This window comes from Aythya ferina (assembly GCF_964211825.1).
Source record: "Aythya ferina genome assembly, chromosome: 3".
Taxonomy (NCBI): domain Eukaryota; kingdom Metazoa; phylum Chordata; class Aves; order Anseriformes; family Anatidae; genus Aythya; species Aythya ferina.
The window spans coordinates 28,555,411-28,574,552 of NC_140298.1; the positions used below are offsets into that span (position 1 = coordinate 28,555,411).

General features: G+C 36.1%; 1 protein-coding gene across 4 annotated transcripts in view; it reads right to left on the reverse strand.

Moving 5' to 3' along the window:
* AKT3 (AKT serine/threonine kinase 3) overlaps positions 1–19,142 on the reverse strand; it is a 153,791-nt gene that overhangs the window by 21,720 nt on the left and 112,929 nt on the right. For all 4 annotated transcript variants that reach the window (XR_014691691.1, XM_084515114.1, XM_084515113.1 and 1 more), the window contains 2 exons: positions 15,649–15,771; positions 13,849–13,977 (listed from right to left, as the gene is read on the reverse strand). Coding sequence is in view for 3 of the 4 variants with exons in the window: in XM_084515114.1 (XP_084371240.1) it covers positions 13,849–13,977; positions 15,649–15,771 (252 nt within the window). In the remaining variant the exon portion in view is untranslated. The remainder of the gene's footprint in view (positions 1–13,848; positions 13,978–15,648; positions 15,772–19,142) is intronic.

Sequence of the window (19,142 nt, forward strand, 5' to 3'; positions counted from 1 at the left end):
AATCATTCAAGTATACAACTTCTCTTCCTTCATCTGCCTCTTCTACCATTACACATAAGGTATGAAAATTCCAAGCCACCTCATCAAGATCTAGTGGAGATTTTAGGAGATGAGAGCTCCAGTGTGATGTGATTTCAGTGCCTGGATAACGTTCATAGTCACTCATCCCTATTTTACACCTCACATCCAGCACTGTACCAGTGACTTCCCAGTGTCAAGTAACACAGGAGGTCTGCTGAGTGATGTTCAGTTTGGATGATGCCATAGATTATGAGAAATAAAACACAAGAAGCGACCATCACTTTTATTACTTTTATTACAGAATCTTACTGTTTGTTTTAAGGTCTCTAGCTCAGTGACTGGTTCTTCCAGAGGCAGCACCAGCCTCATGCACGCTCTCATTTCTCTTCCCTCACCACAACTTCACTTATCTTGCTAAAAGTATGCAACACTACGTCAGAGAGTAGACCAGTACTAAGAAAAAGAAAAAAAGTGTTTCACCCTGGGTTATTCAACCTGAATCAAGTCTTTGGGCCTAAGTCACTAAATAATTACTTGAACAGCTGTAGTAGCACAAGTGAGAAGGCAGAAGTGGAAACCCCAGGGCAGGTGGTGTGGAACATGGAATTGCCACCGAAAGAAATGCTTGTTACACTCCACCCACAGTCCTCACCACAGCAGTTACAGAGACTCTCCCAGCTATTCCTGCACACAGACAGCTGCAGCAGCCATTCTCACTTAATGGCAAGATGAAGGGCCTGATTCTCTTCCCAACCTGTATTTCTCTAAAGCACTCTAGCAGTACGAAAGGGCTCCAAAGTGGGCAAAAACTAATTGCTGCACTGAAACCATTGCCATTTTTATGGGCATTGATGCTGCTTTAAAACTTACATCTGTAATAAGAGGACATAGCCTGGATTTATATGGATGCTTTTAAAAAGCTGCACAGGTGCTACTAAAGTTTGTGTTTCTCCAGTTTTAGATAAACATGCAGGAGGTTAAATAACATACACACTTTGTAACAACCAAGAAACATTAGTCAGGCATCTGCTTCCAGGCATATGCAGGTACTTTAGTGCTTTTATGGATCTTTTAGATGCACTGGACAATATTATAGTTTCAGCTAAGGGAAAGCTATTTATTTACCTTATAACTTCATTTGTATTGTGCACAGAAGGCAACAAAGCACAGCTCTTATGCTTGTTTTACATTAAAATCTCAACACTAGCTAAAACAGTACTTGTTTCATTAGTCAGGAGCTATATATAAGAAGTGTTACATCTCTATACACACACACACACATATATATACATTTCAAAGAAAGCTGGACAGCAGTAGTAGTCCATGCCACAGTTTCTCATGCTTCAGAACACTGCTCCCAGCTCTCTCTAAAACTTACTGGAATAGCAGGGGAAATAAATAATAAAAAAAACTGTAAAAAGTGAAAAGTAAGCATTCACCGGAGATTCTACTCTCTTGAAGGGTGTCTACACCCTTCAGAGTTGCTGGTAAGGATAAGACAGTAAAAAATGGCCAAGGATGTATGAGATAGTGCTACGTAAACAGAGCAAAGACCATCAAACCCTCTAAACAAAACTCAAAATTCTACCTTAAGTAGCTAGAGCCAAAAGTTTTCTGGCCTGCCACAACTGTTTGTAGATACATCTGCAAACTCTTATTTACAAAGGTTTGGGACAGAGACTTAGAAACCAGGCAGTTAAATGAATCAGAAAAAAGATAAGTCAACATAAACACATGCAATGCGCATGATTTTGTGGAGGGAAAAAAAAAAAAAAGGAAGGTTGGCAGCCTATATGAAACCTATGATCATCTAAAGTCAGTCTTTTTTTTTCTCCCCTTGACTTCAGTGAAACTAGGATTCTCTGATATGTCAATAATCACAAACTGAGATGAATATAGAAAAACCCTTAACTTTATTTGTACTGCATTTTCTTGAAAGAATACATCTCTGATAAGCAACTTCTGGAATATTTTTTGGTTGCACACCAAAAATTCACACAATCAAGAACTATACTTCCAACAGACCACTAAACATTAATTAGTTGCTACAACTTCTGGACTCTACAAACTGACAAATATAGCAATAGCATTGCAAATGGAAGGCTTCATATAATTTGTTGTTGATCTTCTACAAATGGGTTTCATTTTTAAAAGAACAGCTTCAAAATCTCATTTTGGTACTTTCTGCTAGATAACTAAGGCAACTTATCGGGAAAAAAATTGCATATTTACCTAGTTATGGTTACTCTTAATACATTATATATAGACTCTCTGATAGGACATTACAAACAAATAGCTTGCTCAATCAATAAATTCGACAGAACAGATGGGAAAAGATTTAAACATCTAAACAAACTGTCTGCACACCTATGTTGTGATAGAAAACTGAGAACTTGGATACACCAATGTACTGTTAATTTAAGGGGAAAAAACTGTTTTCAATTAACCTTACAGTTCAGGTGGAGTGTATGTTCCATAAGCGTTCCTGGTAACCCTTCACACATTTTTATTGCTGCAGGTGTTGGTCTGCTAACAAATATTCATCCACATATTATTCAACAAAAGTTATAAAGTGTATTTGCTAGAACTTTCTAGCAATTGCAGTAGCTACTGCAACAAAGAGAAAGTTTATGACCTAACACTAATGAACTGAGGTTATACACTTTTTTTTTTTTTTAATAGAAACAGATGTTTATCCTAAATGTATTAAAATTCTCCCTAGAAAAGGGTATGTTTGCCGAACATTATACAAATTTAGTTACTGTCACTGCATCTTCTTATGAACAGGGAAAGCATTGCTTAAATGGATACTTATTGCTTGTGTTACAGAGCTGAAAAGACAAATTGTCGAGGTTATAGATATCCTTGGAAATGGATATCTGAGAATTGAATAAAGGAAAAAAGTTTTCCAATACTGCTGTAAGTTTTGCAGATCATTTTTTTCTATTCTTTATCTGGCTTGCACTTCTGTTTTACTCCTGGTCATTATACAGACAATCTCCCTAATACATTCTTGTTCTACAGATTTCCTACATCCTACCTAGCCTCTCCTAGTGTAACCTTAAAATAAATAGCAAACTAAATTTTTTCATTCACAGGCACATGCTGGGCTGTGTCAGAAATTTTATGTCTTGGTATAAATATATACCAAGCAATTAAGCAATGCCTCCTAGAGCTAAAAGCATGCAATACTAATAGTGTTCAACATTCTAGAAGGGACTGAACCTGCAACAGAATTTAAATAGAGTTAAAAAAAAAAAAAAAAAAAAAAAAAAAAAGGAATTAAGCTATTGCACATCAAAAAAAGTATTCTAACAAAGAACTGTTAAGACACCAGTTTAAACCCAGCAATCAAAAATAATATATCAAAACACACTAAAAAGACCCCCCCCAGAATTCAATATATACATGTATTCAATACATACAACCAAACTAAACCAAACCAAAGCAACCAACCAACCAAAAACCAGAGATAGTAAAATAACTGTTTAGTCTGGAGAAAAGGAGCCTATGGGGAAACTTCATTGCTCTCTACAACTGCCTTTCCAGCAGCTACTTTTGCTACCTGAGGTTGCAGAAAGGAGGGTGGTGGTGTCTTTTTTCAGGTGACAACTGATAGGACACAAGGAAATGGTCTCAAGTTGCTTCAGGGGAGGTTTAGGTTGGAGATTAGGAAAAATTTCTTCAGGGAGACAGTGGTCAGGCATCGGAACAGGCTGCCCAAGAAAGCCGTGGAGTCCCCATCCCTGGAGGTATTCAGGAGATGTGTGGAGGTGGCACTAAGGTACGTGTTTTGGTGATGGGACTCAGTAGGTCAGGCTCATAGTTGGACTCAATCATCATAAAGGTCTTTCCCACCCTAGACGATTCTCTGTTCATATGATTCTGTGGCAGTTCTCTCTCATGACTCTGCTAGATTGGTTCCATTCTATGAAAAACTGCAGACCTGTTAATATCTCTATTAAATGTCACTGTACTGGCAGCAGAGTCCATAACATGCATAAGATGCAACACATGTAAGAAATAACAAATAATAATAATATTGTGATAAATCTTTCTGGTTGTTTGTCATTCTTGCTGGAATAATTTTGAATTTTTACCCATGTTAAACAGAATTTATTCAGCTTTTGTTTTTTTTCATTGCTCACAAATTTTTGCTGAGATTGGAATAATGTGTGCATTGATTAAATGATAATTAATGAAAAAAGCTTCAAGTATATTATTGAGACAGTCTGTATAAGAATTGTCATACTTGTATTACACAAAAACGTGTTTTTCGTAAGAAAATCGCACTGTGCTTTTAAGTCCTGGTTTGAATACAACAGTTTATTTGTAGGCAACATGGAGCTAATCTGTTTTCTAGTCTTTTGTTTGTTTTATTATTTTTGCTTATTTGTTACATCATTCCCCTTGAGAGGTCTGATATTGCTTGTGGACAATTAGTTTTTGTGTCTGGTGAGATTAACTAGATTGCATGAAAATTCAAAATCATGTTACGTCATTGGTTATCCAGTTTCAGGTGAAAGTCTAACTCCTGTACCAATTTATCTCTTGTTGCAGCAGCTCATTCTATGTGTAACAGAGCAATGCTTTCATATACTCATCTTTTGATCTTGATGCTGGTGATTACAAATAAATAAATATTCTGCTCTGGATACCGTGTCTTGTCCATATTCCATCATGTTCACCTCGGGGCCCTGCTGGCAATGCCAAGCTGACAAAAATGCTCAAATTCAAGTTCCTAGCATTTCTGATGACTTAAGCATGTAAGAAGAGACAATGCGGTACACTAAAATATACTATGTGATAACAAAACAGAAAAAAGGCCACATTTGAGATTTTCATGAGGTACTAGCATTTCAAGTTAAAACAACTTTTTGTATTTCCATTTCATTTCAACATAAAAATCAATTTGGTATTTGGAATTCCAGCGTAAGGAGAAAATTCCGCATTGTAAAATCCCCATAAATCAGAAGGGAAACTATTTTCAGGCATTCGTGCTCTTTCTCCTCCCACCCCCGACTGGTCTTCACCCAGAAGTGAAATGTAGCCAAATATAAAACAGACAGCTGTTCAAGAGCACACGCCAACACTAAACCACATTTCCACAGGTAAAATAAATTCTATTGTTTCTCTACTAAGAATCAGATTATATATGGTAAACAGAGAGTAAATAAACTTGAACTATCCTTTTGAAGCCAAAAGTAAATTAGTGAACCAGAATATAACGTAACTCAAGTGTTTTGGTACTGAAGAAATTAAACATACTTTCAGGAAAACGAGTACCACTTTTTAGAATTAGAGGGGGGTTGGTTTTAAGCAAAAGGTAATGACCAAAAGCAAAATGTTCTCTGTCACTACGAAGCAGTAATGCCTCATGCTATAGGTTAAGTATGACTTGATTATCAAAATAAAAAAAATAATGATGGCATCAGCGTCGATAGAAGACTTAGCAAGTATTTATCAGATTAACAGATCAAATACTTTTTAATTTATGGAGAAAAATACATTTCATCCACTGAAATTTTTTTAAAGGTATCTTTTTTAAATTTATTTACATAACAGATATTTATGTTAAAACTCCATTAAACTAATGCAAGGGAATAAGCAAATGTTAAACCCTCATGCTAATGGTAGGTCTACTGGATGTAGCAATCCACAGACAAAACAGCAATATTATTTTCGTTGATTATATCTTCTCTTCTTTCTCAGCCTTATATTTGCCTATATGACAAATATGTAATACTGCCTGTTACAGATTAGCTCTAGTTATACAGCTGTCCCCAGGAAAAGTATGACATGCCTATATACAAGCAACACTACAAATAGGTGACATCAAAGTACAACTCTTCTGACAGCACTCTTTGAGCATGGAAAACAATTGATTCGAATGCATCATTTTCAAAGGAAGAAAAAAACACAACTTCCACCTTTTCAAGTCTCTGGCTGATAAAAATTAATATTCTGTCCTCAGACAAAACACCACCATATGACATATTTTCCTAAATATACATTGAACACTTGTAGGTTCCATTTCTTTCTATCAGTAAAGTTTGAGGGTGTTGTGGGCTTGCTGGTTGATTTTCTCTTTTTTTTTCCCTCTTTTTTTTTTTTTCTTTTTGGTGGTTGGGGGGGAGAATGGAAGGGGGGCACTCAATTTTGTTCATTCTAACTTGGCGATCAAAGAATTTTTATTTTTACACTATTACAGAAGTGCATTTTTCTAGGTTTCCAAAACCACCTTATTCAACCTTCCCCATCTGTCACCATCTGCTTCTTTTTAGCATGTACTTTTTGTGTGATCACATAAGCATGTGAAAAATAACTAACATTCAGATGATTGTCTGCTGGTACATTTGAGGACTGGGCATAATAAAAGTGAACTGCCAAAACGTACTTAACACTTCTAATTTTGTTGGGTCTTGCATGTAAGCTACATTTGATTTTCAAACTGTTTTACAGTTGGAAAGTTGATCAGGTACTCTAACTCAACAGTAAAACTGAGACTACATAATTAGCTCAGCACTAAAAAGATTATATTCAAAGACAGGAACAAAACCCAGAAATACATCCACACGAGTTCACACATCCATCTCGACTGAGTCTGTCTGCACAATGTTGCCTGAGGCATCGGATAAGATGCTACAAGAAGCTTACTTCCGGACAGTCGCAACCTGTCTTCTTTCTAAGCTGCCAGGGGACAAGGAATAAAGGACTCCCATAATTACAAGAGTGTATGAAATCTCATGGAAACACTGGAGGAGCAAAGAAGCTAAGACAAGAGTAGGAATGCACAGAAATGGAATGCATTCTTAACAACACAGCAGGCACTGCTTCTAGGTGCAAAGTAATTGGAAATTGCCATCAAAGCACAAAATGCCCTTCTTAATCAAATTTTACTAGAAAAAGAGAAAAAAAAAAAGTATAAAGCTAAAGAAACATATTTATCTCCTACCTTCCAAAAAAAAGGAAAGAGAACTTCACTTTAAGAAAATTGTATGTATGAAATTCTTTCCAGCCTGCTAGAGCACCACTACAGGCTTCAGGTTTCAGCATAACCACTATGCACAATATTACAAATATATTAGTACTGATACAGACAATTTGGTGGACTGTCTCCTTATCCTTTCCTGAAAAAAGAATTGAGTGAAGAAAATAAAAAGAATCTCACTAGCAACTGAAACTATCCCCTCCCCCAGATAAACCCCCAAAGCCACCAACAAGTAGGCTTTATTAATGCTCACCAGAGGTAACTCAACATGAGTGAGAACTCGCTCTCTACAGCATGATGGAAGATGGAGCACAAAATAGTCTCTTTTCCATTGTTTCTCCTAACAGCACTGTTCCAGCTCTTGAAATTCACACTGTTCTTAAAGCCTTGTGAATGCAGGTGCCATCTAGCAACATCTTAACAGATGCCATACCTTAACTTATGCCATTTTCCACAAATTCCTTTTTTCCCTTTTTACCTTTATTATCCACGGGTTCTAGAGATGGAAAATAATGGCACATACCTATTATTTATATAAAGTTGCAGAGAATTTTAAAAAACACATTACGTAAATGCCTCCATTATCTTTAAACTCAAATGAAATTTAAAGGAAAAAGAGATAAAAAGGCAAGTGCTTAAGCCATGGCAAAAATCATCTTGTTCTTCAGTTCCTCTATGTTCCTGGACAAACAGCTCCCCAGCTAGCTCCTTTCCATTTTAATTTGCTCATCAATTTCTACTGCCTTTCCTGTCTCTCTGCAAAACATTCTATTAATTTCTGTTAAAATTAACAAAGTAATATAATTGCTTTTAGTTTAGCTCAAGCTTTCCTTCTTGCCCACAACCATGTTTTCCTCCGTAAGAAAAACCTTCTCATCTCCAAGCTTTGTTTGCTGGCCAAGCAACCTACCAGTGAGATCATTAGATTCCTTTCCTGAATCTCCCTTCTCTCCTGTTAACCTTCCTCATTATTCTCTTCTTTAGTTTACTGAAATTCACCTCTCCCCCCATTTAAAAAGTAAAAAGAAAACTTAAAAAAAAAAAAAAAGGTTTTGGCTATATTAGTCATGCAACTTAATTTTCTCTGTTGTGTAACATGCCCATCTCTTTACATTCTCACCCTAACCTAACCCTCTCAATTGGTACCAGAGTACCCAGCCCTTTCTGTTGTCCATGATGTTGGTACCTTCATCAAATTCTGTGCAAACAAGCACCCTCATGCTTTTCTCCACACCCGAAGGAGCTCTTCAGTAATATTCACATCACTACTTTTATCTGAGTTAAAATCCATCTTTAACACACGGTTTTGCAGAAGCTTAAAACACCAATTTTCATGCTAGACTGTTTCACTGCATTCTAGGGGTTCCCTCTCTGCCTACATCCGTTAATTTCAGCTTGCATCAGACAAGCTATGTGCTAGATCATCTTATTCTCAGTACAAAAATTTACCAGACTGCCTTTGGTAAGTAGCCTGATCCAATATAAGCAAGTGCTAAAAGAATGAAATAAATGTATAGCTGCAGCGGTGACAAAATGCTTTTTCTGCCTCTGTCACCATATAATCTGCATGCACCACAACATTCCGTAAAAATTCAACTGCAATTACCGTAAAACATGGTAAAAGTTTTTTCTTGCTATGACAAAATCTGCAAGACAAATTACTCTGATTCAGATTGTGCCTGCAACACAGGGCACCATGCTTCCCATTGCTTAAACTCAGCCACTGACCTTCAATGGCCAAGTTCTACATTCTGGTTCACTCACACAACAAAGCCATATCCTTCCAAAAAGTAAAAGCTGTAAATAAGAAATTAAGTGAAATGTGAGGAAAGACAGTGGTTGCTTCTTGATGGAAGAGTTTTACCTTTCATTTTTATGAGGTAACATTCAGGGAAATAACTGATTACATATGAGCTTTCTTACTCCTTTTCCTAATAGAAATATGATTTAAAAAAAAAAAAAGAAAGAAAAAGAAAAATAAAGAAGCCAAACAAGTTTCAGGTAACGTATCTTAACATGTCTTTCATCTCATACATATTCATAATGTAACCATCCAATGGTTTTATTATAAAGCAAGTTATAAAGCATACAGACCTTTTTATGCCTATGGACAAAAGTATGAATCTACTCTTGTCTTATTTATTGTTGTATAGCTTTAAGTGATCATAAACTGCATAAACTATATTAAAGTGGTCTTGCTGTTTTGTTTGTTTGATTGATTGATTGTTTTTTAAATAAAAACTACTGTTCTTGCAGGAATGTATTCATCTATCTACTCTGTGCTTCTACACGGATTAAACTTAACGAGGTTCTACCATTTTCCTGTTATGGAGAAACACACCAATATCATTAAGCATCAATATCTACGATGAGTCATTTGAATAAGCATGGAAGTCTTTTACAGTCTTGTTCATAGCCAAAACATCCCATTTCTTGTTAGTGAAAAGATACAAAATTAATTTCTGATATTTCATCTCACATCTCCCATGACACCAAAAATTAGTACCACAGTGACTGCCCTACTCTTGCTAAGGGTTTGCTGTTATACTTGCTGTTAAGGGCTTGAGCTGAAACTCAGAAAGTATAATCTCATATAAGAAATTACCTTTATACATGATTGGAGCTACAAGAACGTTTATTTCTCTGCCCAAGTAGCTTAATTTCATGAATATTCTGTTAAAGAAAGTAGACTCTAGAGGTCTGTATCTTTATTAACAAGTCTTTGATCCTTGATGATCAACTGTAAACCATCAAAATCCGAACTGCTTTTAAATGTCTCAAAGGTATGTTTACAAGTACAAGTACTTTCTCAGTTTTACTCTTTCTTTATTAAGCAAATGATACTGTTTGGAAAACACAGACGGTCCTGTCCTGCCTTTGCCACTGCAAAACTGCAAAAGATTTTCAACTGATAATGAAATTTAATTGTAATGAAGAATTTCATTATTAATCAGATAACCAAATTGTTCTCAAAAGCCTATACCATTTCACAAATAAAAAGTTACTCGTTCTTCAGTAACTGTGACCAAAACATACATCTGTACTGTAAATATATTAAGCCCTGCTATTTGACAGTAGTAACCATTTTCTGCCTAGAGGATGCATTCATAACCTACCCCTTTTTATTCTTGGTACATGATTATCTAAGACAAAGCACAGTCAATGTTATTTTAGTTTTCTTTGAACTGTAGAATACCAGGGTTGAGTAACAGCAAAGGACAAAGAGAGGAGAGTGGGAAGGGAATGTACACATAGGCCACCTAGCTTGAAGCCCTGCACACCCCTGTAACAGCACAGTGCTTGGTGAAGGTATGCATACACTTCTAGGTGGTTGTCATGAACAATAAATCATTGACTGTCCAGAAAAGTAATTCTAGCTCCAGTGATGCAAAACTGGTTCCAGCCTGGCAATCTCATTACAAGTTTTTTTCCCGTGACCCACTATCCATTTATCCTCGCATGGACATTCTTCTGGCTCTGCCAGACATCAGTAGTCAGTCTTGGGGTCCTGTATAAAAGGTCTTATCAATGTAAAATGAAAGAGTATATTCCTCACTGGATGGGACAGTCCCAGAGGCATAAGGTTTCCAAGCAAAATACAGCAACAGGTACACTTACTTTCTGATTAAGAGCAATTCTGAAATCACCAAGGAAAATAATTCTGTATGGATCCACTGGGACACGTGCACTTGCAAGAAGGTCATGTAAGAACAAAGCCCCCTTACACAGGATTTGCTACTTCATTTTTTCCCATTGAAGTGACTGCAGTCTGTCTTTCACAAAAAGACAGCAAGCAGGACTCTGCCTCAAACAATGGTCCACAAAGCATTCAGAAAACCAAGTGAATCCATAACACTGAGTGCATATAAACAAAAATATTAAATCAGTTCTCAGACTAGATGTAGTTTCTTGACAGTGCAACAGTTTCTGGGTCAATCAACTGCTTCCTGGCTGATACACGGGAACCTTGGGCTATCTCTGAATGTTATAGAGGATGAAAAGGTATTATTAAAAGTACAGATGCTGAATGTAAGTCTCTACATAACTGGAGAATACCTTGCTAGTGAAGAAAGGGTACTGCCTTTACACACACCATGACCAGTAAGATATAAGTATATGCTGCCATTTGTCTTGGGATAAACAAGCAGGAATTCACCATAGTAAAAGGATTAAAGTCCAGCTGTAACATTAAGTTCGTATGAACTGCAATTTGTCAAAAACAAACAAACAAACAAACAAACAAACAAACAAAAAACAGTGTTTGTCATCTGGTAATGATTTCTGTAGCCTGACCTACAAGAAGTGATTTTTGCGTGTTCTTTCCCTGACACATGCCCATGAAAAGATGGAGCACCCCGTCTCATCACGGTCCAGTTATCAGTCAGATCTCCCAGGTATGAAAATAGACACAATTGTCTCACATGAGCAACTGGTAAATGCTATTGCAGCAGCAGAGAGTTCAAAGGGAAAGGTTTATTTTTTCTAATGGTGTTCCTCTACTGCTAACTTCACCCTTTCAAATAAGAATGTGCTGATAAAGGTGTTGAATCTTCTCATGCTACATCAATAACTGAAATCTTGTCTAGTCTGATAGAAGAGAGCTAACGTTTCCAAAAGTGAGAGATGGAAAAGTAGATGGAAGCAACTGAACAGGATATTTGCATCTTTGAGAAAGTTTTCAGGACTGCTGACAAGAAGACAATGAGGGGATAAGAGCTGGCAATGACAACTGTGGTCTGTGCCAGAGATGATAGTATCATCCCTTGTGCTCTTCTAGGACAGATTCTGGGTATGGAACACAAGAAGAGTGGCCACTGTACCATGCCAAACAAGTGGAAGTGAAACTTCTTTTAAGCAGCCAGGATTCAAAGCAGGACACGAATAGCTCTGGAATCTACAAATTCAGATAAATTCCAAGTGCCCCTGCACTAAACGCAAAGGTGCTGTCAGACATCATCAAAGAGAACAACAATCCGCATCCAAGTCTTCCTTGGAATCTGTGAGATGGAGTTCTGCAAAAGAGACCAACATGGGTGAGTTTGCCTTCACAACTAGAGCAGGCGATGACTCACTAGACAGCTGAAATGAACAAACACACTTAACCAAAATTATTTAAGTTCTTCAAACTTGTAGTGTGAGAGTATGACTACTCATATTTCTCTTCACTGCTGAAACAGTTAAGGAAGATGGAGACAGAAAGCTAGGGGCTCCTAAGAATGCCAATACTTACTTTATAGTTAGAGAAAAAGAATGTATCAAAAGATCTTGCTATGATGCAAGGTGGTTTCATTAATTCTACATACCATGTTAAACTCATAACCAACTATTAGCAGTTTCAGTTTCTTCCCTGAGCAAAAACTGAAGGAGACTTTAAACTTGCTTTAAGACATTTCAGAACACTCTCAGACCCTCAAACCTGTCCATTCTTAGATCTTCGTATCCAGCCAATGGTATCCTGAAGGTGATGTTTACCTGTTTCCTACACATCCCTTAATTGTAAGGTTCAGAATGAGAATTCAAAGGCAATCTAAACCAGCTTGCTCAAATAGGCTCCAAGGTTTCTTACTGCTGCTCAGGATTCAATATTCCCAAAAGCAGGAGCGTGAAGAGCCATGCTGAATCAGTGACACTTAATTCCCTCTCTTTAAACTAAGGCATATTCTTCTTCAAAGAAGATTTTGGATAGAAACTTTGGTAGCACTGTGTTGCTGCAAGAGGTGGGGAATCCCTTGATGAATGCTTCTTAAAAAGAACTTACAGGCTGAAGAACTCTGTAAAGTCCTTTAAGTTACATAGAAAGTTGTGTATCAGGTATGTACTGTGTCCATTCCTGATCCTTCAATACAGATGAGAATGGAACTAATGGCTTATTCAGGATCCACAGAATCCTTGGCATTAAGAAACAATGCTGCCTCTCATGTTAATACCATGCTGCAATTTCACAGCCTCAGGGGAGAGGCAGAATGACCTCTCCTAGCACCACAGTCAGTACATGTTAACTGAAAGCAGAGAGGACAAAAACCCAATGCTCAGTGTGCTTCCCTGGCTTTTTTTTTCAATAGGCATCATCAGTAGCAGAGCTGTCAGCACTAATATTGGAGCATATTACTTGACTGACAAGCTTTCACAGCAGATTCTGGAGTGGCCAAACCAGAGTTATGAAGGGAACCAAAACAACATCCTTGTGTCTATCTTTTTGGCAATCCTGAAGAAGTGTGATGTTTTGCACTCCAAGCACTAGCTAATAGTAAAGACGGAGCTGTACTATCTGGGATGGCACTTCAGCATACATACTAGGAGATCGCTGGTTCTTGGTGCCTACCTCAACCAGTTCAGGGATTGATACACTCAACTTTTTAGCAGAAATATCTCAAATGTCAACACTCTCTCCCTGAGTCAGGGGAGTTCAGATAAAACCCAGCAAACTCAACACTTTCCTCTTCCCCCCCTCTGGTCCACTAGGACTATATAAACTCTAGTTATACAGCTCAGTCAAGTAAAATCATATGTTCCAAGTGACAGACAGATGGAAGATTATTTTTGAAGAAATCATCAGAAGATAAAAATTTTAACAGAGAAAGGCAAACATGAGAAGGAAAATGCGTGTTAAAGGCATTTTTAAACACTAAGGAGCACAGCATCAGTATACATACAATCACTAAAATCACTAAAAGCAAGCATATAAAATTCTGAATAACAACTGTATAGTATTATTCAGGCAGACAGTCAGCTCTTCACTACAATGAACAGTTTTCATCATACAAACACTGCAGTCTAAAATTAAATGAAAAATAAACATTGCATAGTACATTATAAGAGTATATTCTAAATCATACCTCAGGTGCCAGGTATTCTGGAGTACCACAGAATGTTTTCATAGTTGCTGCGTCTGTGATTCCTTCTTTGCAAAGTCCAAAATCTGTAATCTTTATATGTCCATCTTTATCCAACATTAGATTTTCTAACTGTGTGTTGGGGAAAAAAAGTTCCCTTAGTATTTCTTAAGAGGACAGGCTGATGCATTACATCATTTTTTTTATTTTTTTTTAAAAGCTACGAACTTACGGTTCAATTTGTCTATAATTTACCAAAAAAAAAAAAATCAACATCTATTACATACTAGCATTTAATAGTGTTTACTCTTATACAATTTAAATAACTATTTAATGCTACTTAATACAGTTTAGAATAGTAAATCACTTGTAATTCAAAGCATGGCCTTTCATTCTAAAGTTATATTCATTCACAAGTTTGGCACATCTTCCATAAAAAGTAAGAAAAATAATTTTCTAAATATTCTCAAGATAAAATCAAGGAATTCAAGGTCACAAACATGACTACCAATTGGTAAGACTTCATAGGTTTCCTTTGCTGATACATGATCTTCATTTATCATAATGTATTTTACTTACTGTGTTGTCATCAAACACTTACTATATATCCATGTCCCATTCTTTGAAAATAAATTCTTAAAATATCTTTATTTTCCAGTCTTTTTAATAACAGACAAAACTGGGGGTAGAGAGGCTATTGTAAAAATAAAATCTTGAGGCAAATTAATTCTTGTATACTTGCAAAGAATTTTTTCAAATTACTCTTTCCTTATTTGGAATTTAAACAAAAAATCATGACATATCATATCATTCCTTGGCCAGATAACTGCATATTTTTCCAAGATATCACAGCACTCCATGTTATTCCGACAGATTCTGCTACCAACGTGCAATCCGGTATCTTGTTTTCTGTCTACTGCCCTGAGCAAAACTTGCCTACCACAGCCTCATTGTTTTCAGTTCCTGTACAAGGGAGTTCATGAATGAACTCCACTGGTGCACACGTAAAATGTGACAATGTATAATGGCACAATCTCCCACAGAAAAAAAAAATATATATATTAGGCTTTTCACAAAAATAAAATGGTCTCATCATGGAAATTAGAGGTTCCTCCCATGTAAGTTAGAAAATGTTTCTATTGAAAGTGGGGTTGTTTTTCATAAAACATGCCCATAGTGTGTCTGCAGCACCATATAAAAGGCACTTCAGGCAAGAGAGCAAGTAAGATAACTGCATACACAAACAAATCTAAGACAAACTACATTCCACTATTATCTTTTCCAATATACAAAAGACATTAATTTTAAAATTAATGCTGAAATTCTTCTCCTATTGAACTATTCTGGGAATGTTCTCAAAACATAGTTCTTTGATGAGATAAACAGAATGTAGTCACATTTTCCCAATTCCCCATTTCCCTCATTTGGAGACACTGGGAAACATATTTGAGGTTTGTGTTGAAACCTGAATAAAGTTGTAATTAACAGGAAAAAAAAAAAAAAGTTTGGAAGTTTAAATCTCCTTCAACTGGTATCATTAAGGAATGCTGTTTTTGTTGGTTTGTTTGTGTTCAGGAAAAACTCAAGCAATATATCCATCTATAGACTACTGTATCTACCAAACTGATTCCTTCAGTATAAAGGTACTTAGAACTTTAAACTGAACACAGATTTTTTTTCCCCATTAACTCTGAATAGTGCAACTTTATAATTACTTTGTGTTTGTCCCAATAGTCTCTGCAGAAACAAAATTTTGATTACTTTTTTTTTCTTTTTTTTTCTTTTTTTTTTTTTCTTTTTTACCTTGAGATCACGGTACACAATCTTCCCAGAATGCAGATAGTCCAAAGCAGAGACAATTTCTGCACCATAGAAGCGTGTGCGGTCCTCTGAGAACACCCGCTCTCTCGACAAATGGAAAAACAGCTGCAGGGTAAACAGCAGGGACAGGATTGTAATAATTACTGATTTAGTGGGGGAAATTAACACAAACATAAAACACCTCTCATCACCATATTGTGATGATAGATAGTATACTCTCAGTGGACACTCAGCACTCTTAGACAGCAGCTGGCTTATCTTTTCCAGGTTTCCAAAGGGAGAAAGCGAGCTGTTAAATCAGCGTTTTAATCAATATACCAATCTTGTTTAAGGCATTCTGTTTGCTACTCATTTAACCTTCAGTTACCGGAGGAAAAAAAAGTATGCAGCAGCAGCATTGTGTGCTTCTCCCTCCACCACTTCCTCAAAATTTTATTTTAAGCCATTGAGAAATATCATTAAAATACCTATATGATGGTTCCACCTTAAGTTTTTCAGTAATTTAGTAACTTTTCTTTGCACTGTAAGGATGTCTAGTTCTTCAGCAGACTTTGACTGAACAGGTGAACTGGTATTTTACAAAAACAGCAAATTCATAATGCTAATGATATTACAGTCATTAGAAAAAGCAAACAGACATCTGCTTAGGGCTTATAAGAAGGAACCTATGCATTTATTGTATTTCTTTACTACAGCGTAGACATTTCCTTGTTTTTTGGTTTTTCTTTTTTCTCTCTTTTTCAATACGTCATAATTAACAATACTTCACAAACAATTCTTTAACATAAGTCTTTCAGTGAAAATTATTAGTCATTATGTATTCTCAATAACATCATCTGCAATGGAAAAGCCTAAGATGATGCTAAAGTTCTGTGGGGTTATCATTGTCTTCTCAGATAAAACATCACTCTCTAAACATGAAACACACACGCACGTGCAAGAAAGCAGGATTTGTCCATTTAATTTAAAGTCACTCTAAAGTTGATAGTTGCATTTACTGTGTTAAGAATGCTTAGGAAAGTCTTTAAACAGATTAGTAAGTATATTTCCATAATCTACTTAAGACCAAGCAGGCCTTCCTTACTCCATGTCAGGATGGTTTTGATTTTACCACAAAAACTAATGAGCAACAAAAGAGAAATACAGGAAACATGATTTTGTACATTATAGACAAGGGTGTCCATAACTGTGTATTTTTAAATTTCTCTGCTAAAAAAAAAAAAAAAAAGTCAGTCCTACAAACTTGTAAAAGTCACCTTTCCTGACAGCAGTACTTCAAAAAACGTATATTGTTTCTGAAGCTAAACAAACTTACCACTAAATTGAGCCTTTTGGCAGTATATCCTTCTATAACCTAAGACTTCACAGAAGCACACAGAAACTATAATTTAATATACTTTTGATTTAAAGAGAGTATTTAATTTTTGTTCATTGTATCTGCATTACCCTTTCAATCTCTTGTTGAATTCTCAAAATACCCTGTACAAAAATGGAATACCTGCATGACAAGGGGGATCATTATTTTGTGTGCATTTCAATTGTTTCTAGTACTCATACCCTCTTTAAATACCAACCCCTGATGCTGATATCAGACAAGCCTATCGTACCCTGATTTCTGTACTATCCCACAGCTTATTTGCCAGCATAAACAGAAGATACACAGAGCCTAAGCAAGCAACTCTGTTTTCATTAAGTGCTTCAGATATTAGAAAATTGAGTAAAGAATAAATATATTTTTTTTCCATGCATTTTTGCAGGATATTTATTTACATAGGAAATAAACACCATTAAATAACTAGATCTTCATCCCAAAAAGGCAAAATACAACATTTATAAAGTGTCCCAGTATGAATCTATGAGTAGATAAACTGTGTAGACAAAATTTTTCTTTAGTGTTTCTTTTTTTTTTTCCAACAAAATGCTATCAATATTCATTCAAAGTAAAATGACCAGTTAGAAACAACTAGCAATTGTTCTGTATTTGCAAAGGAGATTGTGAGTTCCCAAGTCAGTTTATGTTAATGTTACATACAACCAGAATTTATTAGCTCATACTAATGCACATTAGTATGTCCAGTCTGTAACAAATGCTCCAATTTTCCTTCCACCAGTAACTCACAAAGTGGACACATGCAAGTTATAAAGTTAAGCACTTCCCTTACGTATGACTAGGTAAAAACAAAAACAAACAAACAAAAAAAGGCAACCAAAACCACTTTCTTTTCATCATTGTCTTGGCTGAGAAAGAACCAATTTTTGAACACGAGGCGGCTTAAGGAGAAGTAAGTTAATATGGTTCTCCAACTGGGTGAAGAGCCAAATTATTCTCCCTGAGCTGTTTAGCCACTGGAATTGCTCAGTTGTTCCCACTGCAGCCAGCATACCCCCCGACTGCAGCCCAGTACAGTATACAAAACCAAAGCCAAAACTCAGCTACAGATTGTGGTGGACCAGCCTCTGCTTTCCATGCATCTGAACTGTTAGCATAAGCACAACTATGGACCACTAAAACCATCCAATGCAGAATCCTCTGTTTGTGAATCAGAGCCCCTGAAAATGTTTTAAGACATGCACATGTATTCTGACATCTCCATCCACAAGCAACAGTGGTGACTAACCATGTGTGAAACAGCAGGAATCTGGGGCCTTACTTACCTAGCAGGTAGAGTGGGCAGTGTGTCTGATGGGAAATATGAACTATCTTGTAAGTAAAACATTACCATTTTAATACAGTCAGTTGTCATAAGCATTCTTCGTATTACTATAGCACCTAGCATAGTTGTTATCAAACCATATGTAGTAGTTTTCAATGAAGAATGATTATTTAGGTATAATAATGCATGCTAGAAGTGAATTCATATACACTCACACATATGCTAAAGATCCTAAAGCAACCTTAAGAATTATAATAGAAAAATCTAATTCCATGAAATTACACCAGCATTTTCAGCTAATTGTATAGTTTACTGTTTTGGAATGATTAGGCCACCAGGCTCCATTTACAATTGTCAGAACATGAAGACAGGATTTATTATGTCTGGGAAGGAAAATAAGATATCTGATGGCAGGTTATGAAAAGAGCTTCCAACATTTGCACTATTTATTGATTTACAGTTATTAAATATGTGAGCTAAAGTCAGTAGAATTGCTGTAGAAATAGCTTTGGCACAAAGAAAGCCATTTTGTGCATAATTTTTGATGGCATACATGAGGGTGCTATAGTTACAGTGAAGATTGTAGCTATAAATTTCCTAGTATGTCTGTATTTAAAAACTGAATAACAATGTTGCCATGGTGTTTTTTCTAATAAAAAAATAATGGAAAAATCTCTACAAATAAAAATAAAAAGTCAAATATAAAAGCATATTCAACTGCAGAGCCTAGCACGCCAAATATGTAAAAGACCCAACCTTTACGAATCAATGTGTTAAACTTCTACAAATGTTAGTGCCTTAGTTAGTATGTTGAATGTTGCA